The following is a 21,802-nucleotide window of genomic DNA, read 5'->3' as shown; positions in this document are numbered from 1 at the left end:
ATTACCGAATCGCTGCAACATGAGAAATTTACTCAGGGTGTGTATTCATCATGTGTCATTCCAAGGAAATGTGCTCAAAGGTTAATTTATGACTAAAAACTGTAACCACATAGGTGTGAAGTGTGTCCAAACTTTTGACTGCTACTGATGAGATAAAGAGACGATCAGAGACCAGTTGAATCATGTCTGTAGTTAGGTTTAGCTAACAAAAGCACTAAGGTTAATTAGTTGGGTTAGGAAAAGGTTGTGGTTTTGGTGAAATATAAATATATATGTTGTGTCTGAAGTGACTACAAACCTTCTTATGTATTAAACCCAGCAACATGTTGCCAAGGCCAAACCAATCAAATATCTGCTGTTTCTTCTAATTCTTTGCAATAAATCTTCTATTATTAAAATGACTGAATCAGTGGTTTGCATTCCTTATCTCTTTATCTCTGTCTGTTAAATGTTCTTTGTACGTTCATGCGTGACCTGTGCTGTGATTGGCTGTTTTCCAGAAAAAGGCAGCAGCAACTTTGGGCGTGAACTAATACTATTAGCTTAATACAAGTATCCTACACCTGTAACTACTTTTTCCGTGCTAGTTGTCAGTCAGTAGTTTCGGTGAGAGTGTGCCAAAATGAGCAGCAGCAAGTTCATGCTAGTTAATGTTATTAGCTTAAAACAAGCAGCCTCTGGGTGACCAACAGTTAGCCTAGCAATGGTAAAACAAATGTCCACTGCCAGGTTTGTCAAAAGACCGAGATCAGAGAAGGAGGAGGAGCAGGTGATTGATGCCACCTTCACTGTCATATGGGTCAGGGGGTCACTGAATTAGCACCACAACAGAGAAGCCTTTGGCTTCAGCATTGACTGACAATGAAAGAAGCTGCCCAGGGCCAGCTGCAGTAGGGTTTTTGTTGTTGTTTTACAGTAAAAGAAAGTCGACTCTACAAAGAAAATGTTGAAGATTTCTGAAGCCTGAGCTTCAACTGAACTAAATGCATTTTGTCACAGACTGAGGACTCTGAGGAATTGTGGCCTCCCTCTCTTCAAACATATTGTTTAATTTAAAGTGAAACTTCCACAAATATGTAAATAATTGGTGCAAAATGAGGAATTTATTCAGGCTGTATATTTATCAAGCACATCAGAATCATTCCATAGGAATGCACTTAAGGTTAATTTATGAATAAAAGAGACTGACACATGACTGGCTCACTGGATAACTGCATGAATACATAAATGTACATGTATTATATTTTAAGAAACACTGGATGAAAAGGAAATTTACATGAATTTTATAAAGCATATGCCTTGTGAAACCAGTTAACAAATTGGTGCAACTACCGAAGCTTTCATTCTCTGATCCTGACACTAACACTCACCTTCCACAAACCAGGAAATGATTGGTGCAAAATGACAAACTTATTTATGGTGGGTTTTTATCAAGCGCATCAGAATCATTCCAAGGAAAAGCACTTCTAGTTAATTTTTGACTCAAAAAGATAATCTGAAATTGGTTGAGGGAGGGCACGGCACAAAAGTTTATCACCTATCAAACCAAATAAAAGCAGCTGCATGGATCCCTGTAATCACGGCTTTGGGGACGGAGCGACGACAAGCAGAAAACAGTTCGCTTGTCTTCCCACCACGAGTGATCTACCAACAGAGACTGAAGAAAAACTTGCAAAAGGTAGAATTACATTTTCTTATTAAGGACTTTAGCAGCGGATTTAAGGTCTGTTACACCAGTTAAATGTATTAATGGTAAGGGCAAAGTATGGATTCCATGTTCTAACTTTTACACTTAATTTCGTACACTCACGACAGAGCTCAGTCTTATTGAGCCTACTAGTCATCCAAGTGACCAGTAGCCTAATAAACAAGAGTGAGGGCTCTGTTGTAGAATATGGAGAGCGGTTGTAGATATGAGTGAGTGACCAGCATCAGCGAAACACATTTAAAACTGTGTTATTTCACTTCACAGTTTGCCATCACATATCTGGCAGAACTAAAACTAGTAGGAATCCTCTGTGGTTGGGTTTAGGGTGAGGTCGGGTTGAGGTTAAAGTGATAGCTTGGGTTATTTATCTGAGCGATGTACAGATGTGAACGGGGCCATCCACATGTTTTAGCCACTTTAGAAATAATACTAAGTATCATGTAAATTATAAACTCAGTAAGAAATTCAACCCAGAAGTTGCTCAATAGACAATTCATTTATTGTGATGAAATACAGTTAAATAGTAGAAATACTTTGCTTGTTTATGTAGAGAACCATGGTGGTATTCAGTGTCAAGGCAGAAGAAGGTGGGGCCTATGGACCCTTCAACTCTGACAGAAATATGATGTACAACACTGTGATTACAAACATCGGTGATGCCTACGATGTAGCTACAGGTAAGTGCATCATATGCAGCCACACTCATAATCACCCACGTAGTTTGTTTGATTGAAGTAACAGAAACCCATACATGTGATGAATACCTTGTTGTTTCCACAGGTGTCTTCACTGCACCTACTGCTGGTGTTTATTATTTCACCTTCTTCTACCATGCTGGAGGACATCATGTTGCCAGGCTGATACTGCACAAGAACAAAGAGCCGGTTGTGATGACATCTGATCACGAAAGTGGCAGTGACACTGCTGATAATGGGGGAAATGCAGTGTTCCTGAAGCTGGAGAAAGGGGACAAGGTGTGTGTTCACCTGCCTGCAGGATGTCATGTTTGGGCATCAGCTGGCCACACCACCTTCAGTGGTTTTCGGGTCAACTCATGTTAGAACTGATGTCTCCAAAAACCTGAAATCAATGATGCATCTACATGGAAATTAAAATTCATATTGATACAGGTGGCTGTTGCCGTCCTGTTACTGTATTCAATCAAAATAAATCATTACAGCATTAGTCAAATGAGTCTTGAGTGTTTCATTTACTGTTCCATGTCATGAAATCGACACGACGGCCACCTGATGTTTGTGAATGTTACTGAAGATATTGCTCAGAGCTCAGCTCTTCTCCTTCAGTTCTCTTTTGTTTGTCTGATTTTTTATAATGAAATGATTCCTTCAAACTTTTACTGACAACACAAATTTACCATTGGCCTTTACCAAATAGGTGGGTGGTCCTTCAGCACCTCCTTATTTGTGATTGGCTACTGCACACATTATGTTTGCTCTTCAAAATAAAGGTTCTACCTCTTTGACTTTAGACAATGACGACATACAAATATGGATCAATTGCGAAACACAGACAGACAAACAGAGAGACCAGGCTGCTTACGTTAATAATTAGTGCCACGGGTGCTCAGCTCCGAGGCACTCCTCTACAGCTAGAATAGCTGAGAGGAGTGCCTCGGGGCAGAGCCCCGAGGCATCTATTAATCTTCTGTTTCGGGTTTATTATTCTTCCGCCAAATTTCGGCGCGTAACTCGTCCCGCAGCTTTGAGAAAACCCTGGTAATATATACATCAAAACGTGCGTCTTGATCCCGCAAGGGGTGCTATGACTTTTGGTGTTAAAATTCCAATTTTTCCCAAAGTTATTCCCAAAAAACTGGGAATAAATAATGCATTAGGAATTCATTGGAATTTTCTTTAGAAACCCACCTTTTTTCTACAAAATTGCACCTTTTTTCTGAGTCACCCAGCTCTCTCATACCTGCACGTAGAAATGTGATTCAAACTGTAAAACGGAGGAAAACTTCTGCTCTCTCAAAAAGATAGGAACTGTTTTTACATAACATGTAAACTTTTCAAACTGTGAGCACTCAAAGGAGGAGTGCAAATCACTTTTTCTTCAAAGTTAGAGTGAAAGCGTCAGTTGGCTAGAGTGCGTGAAGCAGTAAAAAATAACCTTTATTTTTATTTTTAACTCGAGCTCGCGGCCAAACCGTAAAAAGGAGACAAATAATTCTTTCTGAAAATGTAGACATAGTTGTTGGGATTCATAAAATGTAACTTTGACAGGCAGGGTCTGCACAAAATTTAAACGGGGGTGCCGAGTCCGGCAGCAATACCTGTCTCACTCTCATTGACACCTAATGTAATCGTCTTTTTTTTTCAAAAGAATCTCTCTCTGTCTTCGCACTGAGCTTACGCACTCATTTTAAGGAATATCTGAATAAAATAGAGACTGTAGAAACTTCTGGCTTCAGTGTCTGTCACGGTCTTTTCGGTTTATGAAAAGAAGTAACGGTTTTCTCATTATTTGCAGTTGTTTTGAAGCCATGTAGAAGCCAAATTCTGGGCAGATTTTCACATTGCCATGGCAACGGCAGCTCCTGACCTGTGTGCGTGCCTGCGTGCGCCTAGCAACCAGATAACCAACTCTCCAAGCTCTGTTAGCTTTACATTAGCCGTTTTCTTTACTTTCCTTTTTTGATTTGCTGATCATTTTGGCTGTGTTACAGCTGAAGGTATGGATTTCTGCAAGAAAGTGTCTTTTTTTACATATTTTTAAAATCTAATGTCAGTTACTGTTACAGGTCTATTATACACTGCTAACACATTTTGTACCCTCTGGGGTTCCTCGCGTCCAAAAAAGGACACACAAAGAAAATGCTATAAAATCATCATATATCAATATTTTTTTCTGCTTTTTTTGCATAAATCTCTTAAACCACTTCAGTTCTGCTCAAACCTACCAAATGATTATTAGTTTTCAGGATTTTAACCCTTTAAATGCCAGTTTGAAGACATGTTGCCTCTTGTTTTATAAAAAAAAACAAGACAGAATATGAGATATTTCCCACATTATACATGATGGAGGGACGTGACATTGTTTTATATCAGAGTCTTTTATATCAAGACATTTCTCAAAACCAGAATATGATCAGGGTGACTTTTGAACACTGTAAATAAATCATGTACTCATCCCGGCAGTAGCCCCCGTGGCACTCAAAATTTCCCTGGAATTTTCTAGTTGCTTATTATGATTGAACAATAATTTATGCTCTTACTGAGAGGTCCAGCGCATAATTTTGACTGTTCATTCATTACTCATTACTTAACCATTAGCTACACTCTCTCTCTGCACTTCCAAGTAAAGTGACACATTGTACTGAGTAGTTCCTCATTACTTCATGATTATCTGATCATTAGCTGCACTACTGTGCCCCCTAAAGAAAAGTGATAGTTACAAATGAAGTTTGTAACAGAGAGGCAGATTGTCATGGTTTGCTATGGCAGACACTTTTTGTTAGTTATGTTTTGGAGTTTTTGTACTTCCTGTTTTATTTTGTAATTGGTTTCCTTGTGTGTCAGTGTTTTTGCTTCCTGTCTTGGTCCTGTGTCTGTGTGTCCGCCCTAATGTGTTTCACCTGTGTTCAATCCCCCTTGCCTCCCTTGTCTATATAGTCTTTGTGCTTCCCTTTGTCTGTGTCGGTTTATCTGTTTAGTTCAGGGTTTGTTCACATCGTCTGTTCATGTCTGTTATCTTGGCAAATAAACCTGTCTGCACCGTCCCCAATGTGTTGGCTGCATTTTGGTCCTACTTACCTTTAACCCGTGACAGAGATAAAGGAGCAGTTTAAGAAGCTTCACCAGTTTCTAGATGAGGAAGAGGAGGTAAGGATGGCTGCACTCAGGGAGGAAGAGGAGCTGAAGAGTCATATGATGAAGGAGAAGAATGAATCTGGACTGGAGCAGAGGAAAAGCTTTCATTCTCTGATCCTGACACTAACACACACATACACACCTTCACACACACTTTCACTGAGACGCTGTTTCCATACTGTGACACTTTGGATGACCTCCCAGTGAAGATCTTCCCACTGAAGGTCTCTGTGACTGTGGGGCAGAGCAGCTAGAGATAAAGAGGATAATTATGTTTATAATGATGTTTATTTCTTAAAGGGAAAAGTCACAAACTGCACATATCATCATTCATGTTTATTTTATTTTCATTTCTCAGTTTTGATTGACAATTATTTGACAATTAAACTTTTCTTTCAATTGTCGACCTTTGCAAGTGTAAAAATGTTTTCACTCACTTTCTGATCTTCATGTCTGGTTTGTTTAGACGTTTCATTTTCATCTACATCACGTCTTTCTAAATCATTGTTAAGTTTTTTTTTATTTCATTGCATTTATCAACAACTGCATGTTTGAACAGCTGATCATTGTTCAGATTCAACAAACTTTATGTGAAATTCATGAAGTTATTCATGTATGAAATGATTTAAAACATATGAACAATTTTCTATTTGATGTCATGAAGCCAAGATGATTCTGTCTGTGAAAGTGTCTTCATTGATTCAATATTCAAATTCATCACAAATGCTGAATGTACACACATTCCTGTTTTTCATGAACATAATAAAATAAAATCTTGACTTGGAGTCATATTCTGTTTAATGTTTAAAAGTTTCCTTTTTCTGTGATAAGTTACAGAAATAAAAAAAAATACACAATAGTTCAAGTGATATTAGAGTTTAACCCCGAAGCTGCTTTTGTTTTTTGATTGATGTCAATATGTTGTCATGTACCTCCCTGAACTGGTTACAATCAATCTGTTGTGGGTGGAAACTGTGATCCTGGCTGAGAACATATTCCCAAGAAAAATGTGTTGCACCAACTTGTCGACTGGTTTGACAAGGCATTGATCAATAGGTTTTATAAGATTCACAAATTTCCTGCAACTCCAGTGCTTTTCAGAAACACTGTGTAAATCCTTTCCAAAGAACAACATCTTCTATAATCCATAAATTGTCACCGGCCCTTGCAGCCAACAACCGGCCCAGGCGAACTGGGAATCTTCCCATGTCTCCCGATTTGCCACTGTGTGTCTGGGTCAATCAAGTGACATAAACCTGTGGCTGTTTTTACCTAAAACAATGTGCTATGAAGGGAAAACAACTAGCACAACCAATAGCTGTTTTTTATATTATTGTAGCCGACACATACTGTACAGTACAGGCCATTAATGGCCATTGCAATTGGCCTGCCCTGAACTGTTATTCTTTGTCACTGAGAAAGAAGGATTGTCCTGACATCATATGGAAGGTTATGTGTGTACTACCACTACGGTTGGTGAAAGCAGGACTTCAATTCCCAGTTGAAAAACATTCATTTAGGGACAGCAGGCAGAAAAAAGGGATGGCAAATACACATGGAAAAACAGGTGAGAAATATCAGTGTTGGGCTGCTCAAATTCATTAATTTAAAAAGTTGTTTATAATATATTATACAATATTTAATAATGTTTTTATAAAGGGAGTATGCTTTGGACATGCAAATCGATTTTATGATAGATTATAACCAGATAGTATATGTTTACACGTTAAGGTAAAAAATAATCTGTATTTAATGTAGACAGGAACAGCAGCAGACAGAGTCCATAGTGAGTGTATCTGCATCAGTGAGTGTGACAGGACAAATATAGTTAAGACACAATAAAAAAAGTTCTACAGTACAGTATATCTTTTTCAATACCCCCAAAAAAATCAGAATTTGTCTGAGTGCCCTGGTTTGTCACACAGCAAAGGTGGAAACCCGTATCACTCGTGACCTGTAAGAGATCCCAGGATAACCTCAACGTGCATGAATAAACACCCCGAAAAGCCGGCTCTCCTCTCTGCTTGACAGGCTCTCACTTTTATCAAAAAGATACAGCTACTGAACTTGCTAAATTTCACTATAATCAATAATAACTATTATTACTGTTATTAGCTCTCAATATTACTTTTATCAGCATGAGCATTACAGTTGCCATTACATTACTGTAACTGTTACTGCCGCTATTATCACTATTATTACTATTACTATCATTGTATGTTCTTGTTCTTTTCCTCTGCGCTCTCTCTCTCTCTCTCTCTCTCTCTCTCCTGCTTGCACACTCTCTCTCTCTCTCTCAAATTCAAATTCAAATGAGCTTTATTGGCATGACAGATCATAAAACCTATATTACCAAAGCAGTACCGAAAATTATAAACATGGACAGATGATTGATTAATGAGAATACCATAATATGCAGATATCATGTATATATATATACATCTCTATCTCTCCCAACCCAACCGGATGGCCGCCCAGTCTGGTTCTGCTGGAGGTTTCTCCTTCTTGCCACTGTCGCCTAACGCTTGTTCTTGGTGAGAAATGTTGGTCTGTGTAAACAAGATTATAAAGAAAAGCTCTAGACCTGCTCTATTTGGAAAGTGCCTTGAGAAAATGTCTGTTGTGAATTGGCTCCATACAAATAAAAATTGGTTTGGCTTGACTATTGTTATAAGCGATCATGTCATTAAAGGAAACAAAAGTCAGAGAAATAAAAGACAAGAGAGCAAGAAAACACTGAGCAAAATCATTTGGAAAATTTACAGACACTCATGAATGTTTATTTTTCATCCAGTGATTTGTAACATTTCGTGTGAAACACTGTGTAAGTTATTTTCCAACGAACAACATCCTGGCAACCCAAAGGCCAAAGAAAACTCCACCCATAGCCTCAAGTGGAAATGGGAGGAAAATTCCTCCACCTCACGCACTTTCCCCACACACACGCAATGAAACTGTCACCTAAAAAAGATTATCTGCAATTGGTTAAGGGAGGGCACGTGACAAGACTTTGTCATTGATGAAACAACATAAAAGCAGCTGCAAGGATCCAACCAATCACAGCTTTGGAGCGACGACAAGCAGACAACAATTTGCCTGTCTTCCCACCACGAGTGATCTACCAACAGAGACCGAAGAAAAACTTGCAAAAGGTAGAATTATTCTTATTTTCTTATTAAAAACTTTAGCAGCGGATTAAAGGTCTGTTACACCAGTTAAATGTATTAATGGTAAGGGCAAAGAATGGATTCCATGTGCTAACTTTTACACTTGGTTTCATACGCTCACAACAGAATTCAGTCTTATTGAGCCTACTAGTCATCCAAGTGACCAGTAGTCTAATAAACTAGAGTGAGGCCTCTGTTGTAGAATATGGAGAGCGGTTTTAGATATGAGTGAGTGCTTGGTGAGTGACCAGCGTCAGCGAAACACATTTAAAACTGTGTTATTTCACTTCACAGTTTGCCATCACATATCTGGCAGAACTAAAACTAGTAGGGATCCTCTGTGGTTGGGTTTAGGGTGAGGTCGGGTTGAGGTTAAAGTGATAGCTTGGGTTATTTATCTGAGCGATGTACAGATGTGAACGGGGCCATCCACATGTTTTAGCCACTTTAGAAATAACACTAAGTATCATGTAAATTATAAACTCAGTAAGAAATTCAACCCAGAAGTTGCTCAATAGACAATTCATTTATTGTGATGAAATACAGTTAAATAGTAGAAATACTTCGCTTGTTTATGTAGAGAACCATGGTGGTATTCAGTGTCAAGGCAGAAGAAGGTGGGGCCTATGGACCCTTCTGCTCTGACAGAATTATGACGTACAACACTGTGATTACAAACATCGGTGATGCCTACGATAAATGTACAGGTAAGTGCATCATATACAGCCACACTCATAATCGCTCATGTTGACTGTTTGAGTATTGTTGAGACATTTTTCATAATCATATCAGTAATTTAATTGCTACCCGTGCCTACCCATAATGCAACTTGATGTTTGAAGTCTGAAAATGGGTACATCTGCTAAAAACCCATACATGTGATGAATATCTTGTTGTTTCCACAGGTGTCTTCACTGCACCTATTGCAGGTGTTTATTATTTCACCTTCTTCTACCATGCTGGAGGAGAGCATGAGTCCAAGCTGATACTGCACAAGAACAAAGAGCCGGTTGTGATGACATCTGATCACAAAGAAAAAGTGACCAGATGTACCAGTGAAACTGCTGATAATGGGGGAAATGCAGTGTTCCTGAAGCTGGAGAAAGGGGACAAGGTGTGTGTTCACCTGCCTGCAGGATCTCATGTTTTCGCATCAGAGGGCCACACCACCTTCAGTGGTTTTCTGGTCAACTCATGTTAGAACTGATGTCTCCAAAAACCTGAAATCAATGATGCATCTACATGCAAATTAAAATTCATATTGATACAGGTGGCTGTTGCCGTCCTGTTACTGTATTCAATCAAAATAAATCATTACAGCATTAGTCAAATGAGTCTTGAGTGTTTCATTTACTGTGACATGTCATGAAATCAACACGACGGCCACCTGAAGGATTGTCCTGACATCATCTGGATGGTTATGTGTAAAAGTGTAATAACTTTCTGATGCTGGTGCTGCTGACAACAGTGATGAGGGTGATGCAACAGTGTCTGAATGTTTCATGTTGCTCATGCATGTCATGTAGGAAGTTGGAAAATGACAATGCTACTTTACTAGATGTTCACGTAGTCACCACTCGATCGCACAACCAGTTAATCTCACGTTGTGCAGACAGATGTTATGGAAGTAAAACAAAACAGGCATTCAGAAAACTAAGCGCAAGAGAATGAACAGAGCTCACAACACTGGCCGACAGTTTCTTTGAAAAGGCTACTCTGTACCTAGAGGCTAACTTTGACTTTGATGTTCCAGTCATGTTTGACGCTGGCTGCCTGCGACTGAGTGGACCAACCGAATGCACTTGAGCGACTGGCCGTTAAATTAGCTGTGGGCATTGAAGTAGCTGTAAAAGTGGTGGTGGCATCCAGCACCTGCTCCTCCTGCTCCTCCAATCTTGTATTTTTGAAAAACTTTGCATTTGTTTTGACAATGCTAAGCTAAGTGTTGGTCATCACCAGGCGACTCGTTCTCAGCTTATAATGTTAGCTAGCATTGACTCACTGCAGTGTGTTTCTGGAAAACAACCAGTTTGGCAAACTCTTGCCGATCAGCCAATCACAGCAAATCACAGAGCAGGTCACACATGATTTGAATCATTTTAAAAATATGAGATTTATTGCAAAAAGTAATAATGAAAGCAGCTCTTTGAGTGGGTCGGCCTTGGCAACAGGCTGCAGAGTTTAACACAGGAAAAAGTTCACAGTAACTTCAGACAGGAGTCTGGATGTGAACCACTTCCTCTGGTATCACAGTTGTGTGCTTTGTATGCCCGCTATCCTTTATGGAAAGACAAAGGCAAAGAGAGTAGAAGCTGGATGAATTTCAGTGAAAAAGACATGGACTTCAACAGATAAGAACTGTGAAGGGAGGTGGAACCAGGCATGTCAGCATTGACAGACACACTACACTCAGAGTATGTCAAAGTCACTGAAGCTAGAGGATCCTGTCCAAGCTGATACTGCATAAGAACAAAGAGCTGGTTGTGAAGACAGGTGATCAAGGAAGTGGCAGTGACACTGCTGATAATGGGGGAAATGCAGTGTTTCTGAAGTTGGAGAAAGGGGACGAGGTGTGTGTTCACCTGCCTGCAGGATGTCATGTTTGGGAATCAGGTGGCCACACCACCTTCAGTGGTTTTCTGGTCAACTCATGTTAGAATTGATGTCTCCTAAAACCTGAAATCAATGATGCATCTACATGGAGATTAAAATTTACATTGATACAGGTGGCTGTTGCCGTCCTGTTACTGTATTCAATCAAAATAAATCATTACGGGGCGTCGTGTAGCGTAGTGGTTTAAGCAGGCGCCCCATGTGTAGAGGCTTCAGTCCTCGCTGCAGTGGGCCCCGGTTCGAATCCCGCATCGGACGGCCTTTCACTGCATGTCATTCCCCCTCTCTCTGCCTTCCCGTTTCCTGTCACTCTCCACTGTGCTGTCCATTAAAGGCATAAAAGCCCAAAAAAAATAAATAAAAAAATAAATCATTACAGCATTAGTCAAATGAGTCTTGAGTGTTTCATTTACTGTTCCATGTCATGAAATCGACACGACGGCCACCTGATGTTTGTGAATGTTACTGAAGATATTGCTCAGAGCTCAGCTCTTCTCCTTCAGTTCTCTTTTGTTAGTCTGATTTTTTATAATGAAATGATTCCTTCAAACTTTTACTGACAAAACAAATTTACCATTGACCGTTACCAAATAGGTGGGTGGGCCTTCAGCTCCTCCTTATTTGTGATTGGCTACTGCACACATTATGTTTGCTCTTCAAAATAAAGGTTCTACCTCTTTGACTTTAGACAATGACAACATACAAATATGGATCAATTGCGAAACACAGGCAGACAAACAGAGAGACCAGGCTGCTTACGTTAATAATTGCTGATTATAATTGAACAATAATTTATTCTCTTACTGAGAGGTCCCGCCCATAACTTTGAGTGTTCATTCATTACTCATTACTTAACCATTAGCTACTCTCTCTCTGCACCTCCAAGTAAAGTGACACATCGTACTGAGTAGTTCCTCATTACTTCATGATTATCTGATCATTAGCTACACCACTTTGCCCCCTAAAGAAAAGTGAGAGTTACAAATGAAGTTTCTACTGGGGAAGTCACCATTCAGTCGCTATTTAATCATCATACTAAGACTGGATATATGTTAATATTCATATTATATTGTGTAGCATTAGTGATGCCATAAAAATAAATGTAATAAATCGAGAATGTGCCAGAAAGTAAGTGAGTTTCAAAACACAACGTCCTCTCACCCACAGTGGCCTGATCTTTTTATTTTAACCTTATTTGCATTATTTCGCTGCCATGGGCAATTTAGAAAAGATCCACTAAGGTCTGCGCACCAGGATGCAAACCACATGGAAATCAATTGTTCCTGACTTTGATGCAAACTAAATGCTAAATGCTAAATTCAAAATTTGATTTCAATTTTTCTCACTACTTGGATAAAGAAAACCCATCTGTCTTAGACATTTTGTACAAACTGTTATTAATTTAATCACAGCAAACAGTCAGTAAAACCAACAAAGTTTTCACTCTTTTAGTGGAAATATATTTTATTTTTATCTTATTTTATTTTATTTTATTACTCCTAAAAGAGCTATCGTACAGAAATAATATTTACAAATGATTGCTGTCATAGGTACAAAATAATTTAATTATTTTTGAACACACATTTTATGCATTCATGCACATAATAAACTCTTTATATAAATTAGCATAAATCTGAATATGTATGGTATACTGCAATAAACCAGTCATTTTTCATACAGCTCACAATTCTGGCATTTTTAACACCAACTAAAAGGTGGTGTTTACATAATAAAATCAGACTTGTGAATTATAGTGCACACTGCTTTTTGTGTAGTTTTCTTTGTTCAAACTCAGTTTTACATATTCAAACACACATTTATCTCTCATATGATAAAAGTCTCTCCACTTTCATCAGTCCTCATTTCAGACACAGAGGAACAGAAGCCACAAAAACATTTGTAATATAGCAGATAAAGTAGATTAAATTAGCATCTAGCTAATTTGCTAATGGAGTATTTAGCAGCTAAAAATGCTACATATTTTGCTCAGGAATCTAGAGAGAAGACATTTAAAAGGTGAGTGAATATTCATCAAGTAGCTAGAAACATGCCTTCACATAGATGCTAACAAGTTTGCCACAGCACCTTTTGAAGATGTTAATGTGTTTTCAGTTCGTTCAGCTGCTTCCAAGAGACCACAAAATCCATTGTTGCAGCTTTAAATAAACATGAGCTGCACAAGATTGACTTCAGTTTTGCCTGTATTTAAACATATTTTCGTGTGTGATGATCTGATTCTGATGCAGCACAGTTTGCATTGTTGAAAAATGAAAGTTTTCCTTGCATGGTTTGGAAAAAATATCCTCTGTGAATGCAAAGCACATGGAAACATGGACTGTCTGCCAGGGCTGATGCAAAGGTTTTGCAAAACAAAAGGTTTCTCAGTGAAGAGTCAAACAACTAATCCTCCTTTATTTCAAAAACTTATCACCAAAGAAAGATTGAAACATGCTAGTAAAGGCATTATTCTCATGATATTTTATATGGTATCAAGGCTAAAGTTGTAACCAGCTTGGCATAAAGTAAATCAGCACCCCGTGAATGCGTATGTAATGATTAACTGCAGTTCAAAGTGTGTATTGCAAATACAAGGTACAATACTATCTTTAGCTTGCAGAGTCCATAGACCAACAGAACCATAAAAAAATTAAAAAAAATACAACATTTACCCACTAACAATGCTAATAGTTTTATAAATGAATTCATATATTTTATACCCCAGCAGCCCCTCATTGAACAATGCATAATAATGCAAATAACCCTACATATTATATTAAGATTAAAGTGACTGCACATCATGATGTTGAGCGTATTTTAAAGGGCATTATTGGTTTGAAAGAAAATGAAAAAATTGTTTAAAATGTAGTATTTCTGTAGTAAAATACCTCAGGCAGAAGTTTGAACAGACATCTCAAGCAGCAGTAAAAGTTTTCATACCAAGGCTAAAAGTTTAAAGGCTCTATTGTCTTGTATTGAGACTGTGGGAAAAAAATCTTCAAAATCTAAAGAGAAAATAAGACTTAACTACAAAATACTGAATTAGTTCTGTAAATCAAAATATCCCCTAAGAGTCATCGTCAAGTCTAAGTCTCGTGATTGACAGCTGTGATGACCATTGGCGCTGTGTTCTTCCCTTCATCACAAACACCAGGGCTGAAGAAGGGGAAGATCCTCTCAGTGAACAAACACCCAGTAAAGGTGTAGATGTGAGACCTGCTTTCCACATTAAAGAACGATACCGTCCTCTCCTCGTAATCCGTGAACACCCCGACAGTCTGCGGCTTCTCCTTGAGAGAAATAAGGACCGAGGGTGAGTCCAGAGCTCGATACTCATCACCGTTCCTCAGCCGCACCGTCCAGTAGCCATTCTCTGGCTTGGAAGTGATCATCCCCTTCCTGTTGACAGACTCTTTGACCACGCCCATGTCCCAGAAGGTCTTTGTCCCCACCGCAACCTGATTGACAATACATATGAAGAGTTAATATCCAAAACACTTTAAAGTAGAAAAATCTATCGTAGTGCCGGATGTTCAAGTGTTATTGTCACTCAGCACATACTGGGAGTAAACCTCTAAAGTATTTCAAGCTATCGAGTATTGGGTGTTGTACAGCTTTCAGGCCACAAGAGAGCAGTACACTAATATGATGGTTTGCAGTGCTTAACATTTCTGACCTGTCGAGTACTTGCTGCATTTTATTTCACCCATGATGTTTAAATGTCCGCAGCGAGTGAGCAAACATATTTTCCACACCGCAAAACAAGTCTGGGTGAAGGTAAAAAGAACTGAAACAGGACTTCAAACAAAAACAAAGAACCACAACAACCGAAGTGGCTAGGGTTACCACCCGTTACGTATAATACGGGATCGTCCGATATTCGAAAATAAAATGCTGCATCCTGTATTGAATATATACGAGACGCAATTTGTCCTTCATTTTCGTTCATGTTATGTCCTCAAAGTGCTGTGAATAATATCGTGTCAAGTAATAATTTTGCATAATCTTCCCGGGACTTACAGCCATGCTGGAAAAGCAGACAACAATGGGCCACAGGAACCTTTTAGTTCCTGAAGAAAAGTACCTGGAACTAAAAGTTGAAGCTCCCAAGCAGTCTCTTCGGCATTCTTTGGCATAAAGGCTGCAGTTCGGCATGCTGGTTTGTTGTACTGAACAGTCTGTATTTAATCCATACCAACTTCATTAAAAACAGAAAGAATTTGGATGTTCAGTGGTAATCTATTGCTGTTGCAGCTTTATCTGATGGCCACTGTGATTTATAAAAAAGTATTGCATCATCCATGAAGAAACTGACCTGGAAGTAGAACCTCCCGGACAGGAAGCCTTTCTTGCCGATAACGCAGATGACGGGGTCAAAGCGTTGGGGGTTGTCAGGAACAACATGCAGCAGCTCGCCGCGGCCAGCCTGCTTCCCGTCAGCTGATAGGACGATGTTTGGATGGGCGGTGTCTGGGTCTAGTACCACGTCAACTAGGGCAATAAGACGCGGAGTAATTCAGTTAATAGGCTACTACTGTAATCCTACTACTAATACCAACACTACGAAGCTCAATCCAGGCTTCACTCAAATACAGATTAATCAGATTTTTTAATTTTAAATAAAACAGGATTAATTATTCATTTATAACTATGCTAACTGGCGAATTCCCCGTTAGCTTAACTCCCAATTCTCTTTATAACTCAGTTCACTACAGTTCTTAAACACATGCAGCGGCCGTTGTGGTCGGAAATAAACCATAACTGTGACATTTCTAATTCTACAATTCCAGTTTATGCATGTCTACAACAGTGTTTTTTATAACTGTGTATTTAAGAAATGAATATATACACCTTTAAATTTTATGTAGCGGATAGTTAGGTGGATGCATTTTTGTGATTTTGCTAACAAGGGGTATGACAACCCCCCTCATCCAATCATATCCTACTGGTACTGTTATTATACATCTACAATCTTCTTCATTCTTGTACATGTTCTTGCCTTGGAGTCAGTTAAAAGGTGAAAGGTAAAAAGGAAAGCACCTGAATAATTACATTAATTTATGACTATAGACTATAACATATAGAAAAATGTGACAATCCTGGTGAAAAGTTGTGCACGTTCATCTCATCCACCTCAGTGTCCTCAGGCCAGGTTGGTGAGTGGCAGGAGTAGTTGCACAAACTGTTGTCTGCCAGAGTGTTTTTCAGTTATACAACCACAAGAGGGCGACAAAATCAAAACAGCTTGAATCCTATCATATTATTTTAACCATATACTGTAGCAGTACAGCATTCCTAAATGCATTTAACCTAAACACTGGATATATCTACATGATTATGTTCAGAGAGATCATACCTGCATATTTTTGCATCCTCTTCATTTCTGCCAAAACAATAATAAAAAAAAAAAGATCAGTTTTGGAAGTTTTAATGAGGCTTTTCAGTTTAAAACGAATCAAAGCTTTAGAAAATTGTTGTGACTAAGGTATTAAAATAAACTCTTCCTCTATTAGACCTGGTACCAGGTGCAGGAGCCTGAAGTTGCCCTATTCACGCAGGTACACAGGGGCACAAACAATCCCGTTCCCTTTACCTTCTTTCTTCAGGCCGTCCAGCTCATTCTTCAGGGTGTGGTCCATTTTAGAAAGCGCTCTACTCACAGTCCCCACACAGAGTTCAGGGTGGACGCTGATCTCCTTCCACTCTCTGGTGGGTGGGGGTGACGTAAGAGAGGGCACCCTCTGTAACAAAGACAAAGCAGTGATGTAAAACCCCTAACAACATCTATTTAAGGATTTACTTTCTAATGGCCGTCAAGACTGTTCACCACAGCTTCAGGCAGATTTTTTTCACCTGTAAGAGGTGCAGGTGGTCCTCACTGCTCCTCAGCTCCTCCAGCTCAGTGTTTCTCCTCTGCAGCTCAGAGATTTCCTGCTGCAGCTCGTTGGTCATCTCCTCCGCCCTCTGCTCCGCCGCTTTCTGCTTCTCCTTGATCTCCGTGTGGACTTCAGCTCGTCTCTCCTCGATGGAGCGAATCAGAGACGTAAAGAGACGGTCGCTCTCCTTCATCTCCTTCTCTGCGCTCACCTGGATGAGGATACAAAAAATGTGAACATGAATGTGTAACATGGAAAAAAGAGGAAGAAGACACTGCTTACATAAATGTTTTTCCACCTTCATTTGTGATATGGAATGGACCACTGCAGAAAGAGCTTTAAATGTACATCTGTAGAACTGAAGACAGCATTTTCTAGCATTTCTATATTTTCACTTTCTCACGTCTGAACATCTCTTATTGCTGCATTGCATTCTGGTCCACTGAGGCTCCTGCTACTGGAGAAATTGGTGTCCCTGCCTCTTTTACAAGACATTTTCTGCGTATTGTTACTGAATATCATTAAAGAGTGGTACTCTTGTTATTTGAAACACATCTTGTTATTGTAGCTAAAATGGAAATATCTGGCCCCGATGTCCCCATCTCTACATTTGGCCAATTAAAGTGCTACTGGATCTTGTGGCCGATAAGACGACTCACTGTGCTGAGCTTCAGACAGCTTTTGACCTCCTCTACTTTCTTCAGTCGCTCCTGGATCATCTGCTGAAAATCAGCCTCAGTCTTCTTCATTTGGACCTAAACAGACAGAAAAACAAAGAAAAGACATGGACCGTAAACATGGAATCAGACATACGCATACATCCAGACACTGGACATTACCATGCATCGTAATCAAATCCACAGTTCCCCTCTATTAAATACATACTGTGTGTCACTAGTTAAAAATAGAGCCTGATCCTAGAGACCGTCTGAGCGCTAGACATGATGTCATGCAGCATGTTTGCCTTCGCTATCACACACCCTAAAAGAAACAGTCCAGAATCTGCTTTGAAAATAAAGCTACGACAGACAAATCCATGGGTAAAGATAAGTAGTAGTTTTTCTTTTATGTACCTGTAAAACTGCTGTAGTGATGGCTGAATTTTTTTGGTCCAAGGTAAATGGACCACACTGGATTTATATGCGGCTTTTATTGTCTTATCAACCATCACAAGCCACATTCACCCATTCACAAAGTGCTTTACTGCTTTTTTAGCATACACATTCTCACCCTGACGATTTGGGGCTCAGTATCAACAATTAGTCTAAGTAATTATTTAGTTGATTGACAGAAAATGTTTTGGTTCTGGACTGCTGGTGTGACAAAAGAAAATTTGAAGATGGCACCATGGACTTTGGGAAATTATAACAGTATTTTATGGACAATACAATTAATAGATTAGTCAAGATCGTGTTTAACGTGGTAATTTGAATGAAAATCAATAATATTATCAAGGCACTCACTGTGGAAACAGATATCAGTACTGACTTGTTCTTCAGAAATCCATTTTGTCTGAACCCTTATAATAGAGTATGTTCTATGTACCTTCCTCTCCCCACTCTCCTCCTCTATCGTAACAGCCTGGTGATCTTTGTGCTCGGTCTCGGTGCAGAACTGGCAAACACACTTCTGTTCGTCCCTGCAGAACATCTCCAGCAGCCTCTCGTGCTTCTTACACATCCTGTCCTGCAGGTTCTTCACCGGCTCGATCAGCTTGTGCAGCTTCAAGGCGGAGACTCTCTGGTGAGGCTCCAGGTGGGCATCACAGTACGACGTCAGACACACCAGACAGGACTTCAGGGCCTTCACCTGCAGGGAGGTGGTGGCACAGACATCACACACCACCTCACCTGGCTGGGCCGCGGACAGCGGCAAAGCCGACGAGCACACGATCATCTTTCTAAATGTGTCCGCCAGCTCTTTGAAGGCCGTGTTGATGTTTATTTCAGGCCGAGGGGTGAATGATTTGTTACAGGTGGGGCACTGGCAGACATCACTGCTGTCCCACACACTCTGGATGCAGGCCTGGCAGAAGTTGTGTCCGCAGGGAGTGGTGACCGGGTCGGTGAACACCTGCTGACAGATGGTGCACTGGAACTGTTTTTCAGGTAACATGTTGCCTGGGGATGTCATTATCTACAGAACAGTAAAATCAAATAAAAAGGGAAGTTAAGTGATAAGTTGCACAGGAAGAACTTTGATAGAGGAAGTAAATGCAAAGATTTATATCCTCAAAACAAACACAAAAGTCAAAGGTACAAAGAGTACTGTCTTTACAAAACACATAATATTTACTACTGAAAATACCTTCAAGAAATGCCAAACAGTTTCATAAACATGAATCCACAAATATGACCACGTATGCTTGGTATCAGCGTAAGAACACAGATGAGTAACTTGACTAAAGTGTTTATTTACTAACCTATCTGATGCCGTAGCTGTGTAAATATGGGAAAGTTTGCATGTCATACACCCTGCACTGTTTGGTGCGCTTGGTGTACAGTATTAGTCATTGTTTACTTGACTGCAAACACCAGACACTCCCACGAAAAATATTCACATGGTCACACGACTACACAAACACCCTACCATGAAAAATATCTTACTTTAACGTTAGAGATAATATCACCATTGCTTCTTGTGAGACAGGCTGGATTGGGTTATTTGTGTGGAAGTGTGTGCGTGTGAAGTCCTTCCTAAGTTCTTAACTATTAAGTTAGTTTTAAACTAGCGATTCAGTAAATCAGGTTGGTGATGTGTAAATCAAAATCACATCCGTCTAGTAATCAGCCATGTTTAAATGTCACTATGGTGTCTAGCTGACTAGCTGTAAGTAAACTGCCAAAAATGACGCAGATATATTAAACGTAGCTGTCATCCTTTGTAAATGTAAATATTACTGTGTTTTGAAATGACATGCTAACTATGCTAACCATGCTATTTAGCTATTAGCCCTACATTAGCCCTTTTGCTGAGCTACAGATCAGTACTAAGACTCAGCCTGTTAGCTTAGCATAAATACTGGCCTACCTGCACCTCTAAAGCTCACTAATCAATATCTTGTATCTCTTTTGTTTAATCTGTACAAAAGGTGTAAAACTGACAATTTCTGCTTGTACAGAGGTTGTGTGTCAATTTATATCTTGGCAGAGCACAGTACCAGGCCCAGGCTATTTTCAGTCTCTATGCTAAGCTAAGCTAACCAACTGCTGGCTATAGCTTCACATTTATCATACATACATAAAAGTGGTATCAGTCTTAGCGTATTTGCCAAAATAAATACAAACGCACGCAAACAGACAGCAAAGACAATAACACAATACACAGACAATACACATATCTGGTTCATCAACTTCTCCCCAGTTGTATTGTAAATACTTCTCATATATTAACTTGGTCAAAAACTTCTATTTTGTGTCATTTGTTAGGAAAACAGACAGACAATAAGACATGTTCTTTAGCACACTGGCACAGAAATAATGCTAATTTTGACACACAGAAAACAGCATGAATTTTAAGCAACATTTTAAAGACAGAATACATTAGAACCTATTGAGTCTCCACAGATTTAAATAAGTAAACAGTATGTTTTGCTGTTCAGCAGGTATAACTACAAAAATCTACTTTATATACTGACAGCTACAATACTATTTCTCCTTTAAACAATCCACATTTTAATTATTTACGCTCATTTATTTCCCTTACATTCACTCTCCCAGTCTTTTTCTCAACAACAGCAGATCATATTTTCAGCTGTTACTGCATATTGCTCATACTTACAGCTAGGTCCCGTAAGCTGGTCAATGGTCTGTCCTCTGTGACGGCAGAGCAGGTGACTCCCCTGCTGTATGAATGAGTATGAATACATTACAACGCTAGCTGTGAAACAGGAAAATGTAACGTCAACACAGTTATTCATCAGCCCGGCCCTCCCTCTGCTGAGCCCAGTGCTGCTCTCCATCCCTCTCTGTTTGCTTCATGGTATTTACCTAATCTTAAAGTAGCAGCACTCACAGCACAACTTACCAGTTATTGTATTGTGTGAATATATGTAATCATGGGAAAACATAGTAGTAGCTTTCACACAAGGAAGGACAGTGTTTTCCTCATGGGTGTGGTGCTGGAGTCCAATGGTTAAACACATTTTCCACTCACCTGACACACCTGACAAACAGACAACAGTCTGTCCTGAGGAATGCTGCAGTTTTGCATATCATAACAAGTAAGTCATGGTTATAGTGACACGTGTGGCTTCAGATAAAAGCCTAATCAGCATTTCAAAAGTGTCCTTGGCCATTTAGAACAATATGTTAGAGCCAACAAAGGCCATTACATCAGACTTTTGTTTAAGCCTTTTGTTGTTATATAATCTCCAAACAAGTTGTTCTAAATTGGTGGCTCATTTTCACAATAAAGAACATGTGACAGGTGTGTGAGGAAATCTTTTACAAGCCCATAAAGTACAAACAGGATACAGGATGTGCTGTAACTGACTTTACCACCATACACCTTACTACAAGTGAATTTCTAGATTAATTGTACATTATAGGCAGAAATCAGTTAACATGTAAAGACATTTCACAATAAATATAGGGCTAATTTTTATGA

General features: G+C 39.3%; 3 protein-coding genes across 3 annotated transcripts; 2 read left to right on the top strand and 1 right to left on the bottom strand.

Annotated features, from left to right (window-relative positions):
* Positions 1-1,382: 1,382 nt before the first annotated feature.
* Positions 1,383-2,887, top strand: LOC130164967 (complement C1q tumor necrosis factor-related protein 3-like). Its single transcript, XM_056369986.1, has 3 exons — positions 1,383-1,678; positions 2,259-2,385; positions 2,489-2,887. The coding sequence occupies exons 2-3, from the start codon at positions 2,265-2,267 to the stop codon at positions 2,767-2,769; spliced, it is 402 nt and encodes a 133-aa protein (XP_056225961.1). The 5' UTR covers positions 1,383-1,678; positions 2,259-2,264; the 3' UTR covers positions 2,770-2,887.
* Positions 2,888-8,591: 5,704 nt separating this feature from the next.
* On the top strand, positions 8,592-10,033 carry LOC130164965 (complement C1q-like protein 3). The gene is made up of 3 exons (XM_056369983.1): positions 8,592-8,693; positions 9,289-9,415; positions 9,614-10,033. The coding sequence occupies exons 2-3, from the start codon at positions 9,295-9,297 to the stop codon at positions 9,907-9,909; spliced, it is 417 nt and encodes a 138-aa protein (XP_056225958.1). The 5' UTR covers positions 8,592-8,693; positions 9,289-9,294; the 3' UTR covers positions 9,910-10,033.
* Positions 10,034-13,706: 3,673 nt separating this feature from the next.
* Positions 13,707-21,065, bottom strand: LOC130164964 (E3 ubiquitin-protein ligase TRIM39-like). Its single transcript, XM_056369982.1, has 8 exons — positions 20,975-21,065; positions 18,740-19,330; positions 17,854-17,949; positions 17,172-17,405; positions 16,912-17,059; positions 16,675-16,701; positions 15,634-15,809; positions 13,707-14,776 (listed from the first exon to the last, which is right to left on the bottom strand). Exons 2-8 carry the CDS (start codon positions 19,325-19,327, stop codon positions 14,405-14,407), a joined length of 1,641 nt encoding a protein of 546 aa, XP_056225957.1. The 5' UTR covers positions 19,328-19,330; positions 20,975-21,065; the 3' UTR covers positions 13,707-14,404.
* Positions 21,066-21,802: the final 737 nt, after the last annotated feature.

This window comes from Seriola aureovittata, chromosome 23, assembly GCF_021018895.1.
Source record: "Seriola aureovittata isolate HTS-2021-v1 ecotype China chromosome 23, ASM2101889v1, whole genome shotgun sequence".
NCBI lineage: Eukaryota > Metazoa > Chordata > Actinopteri > Carangiformes > Carangidae > Seriola > Seriola aureovittata.
Note: the sequence above shows the minus strand (reverse complement) of the source record. Positions and strands in the feature narration are given on the sequence as shown.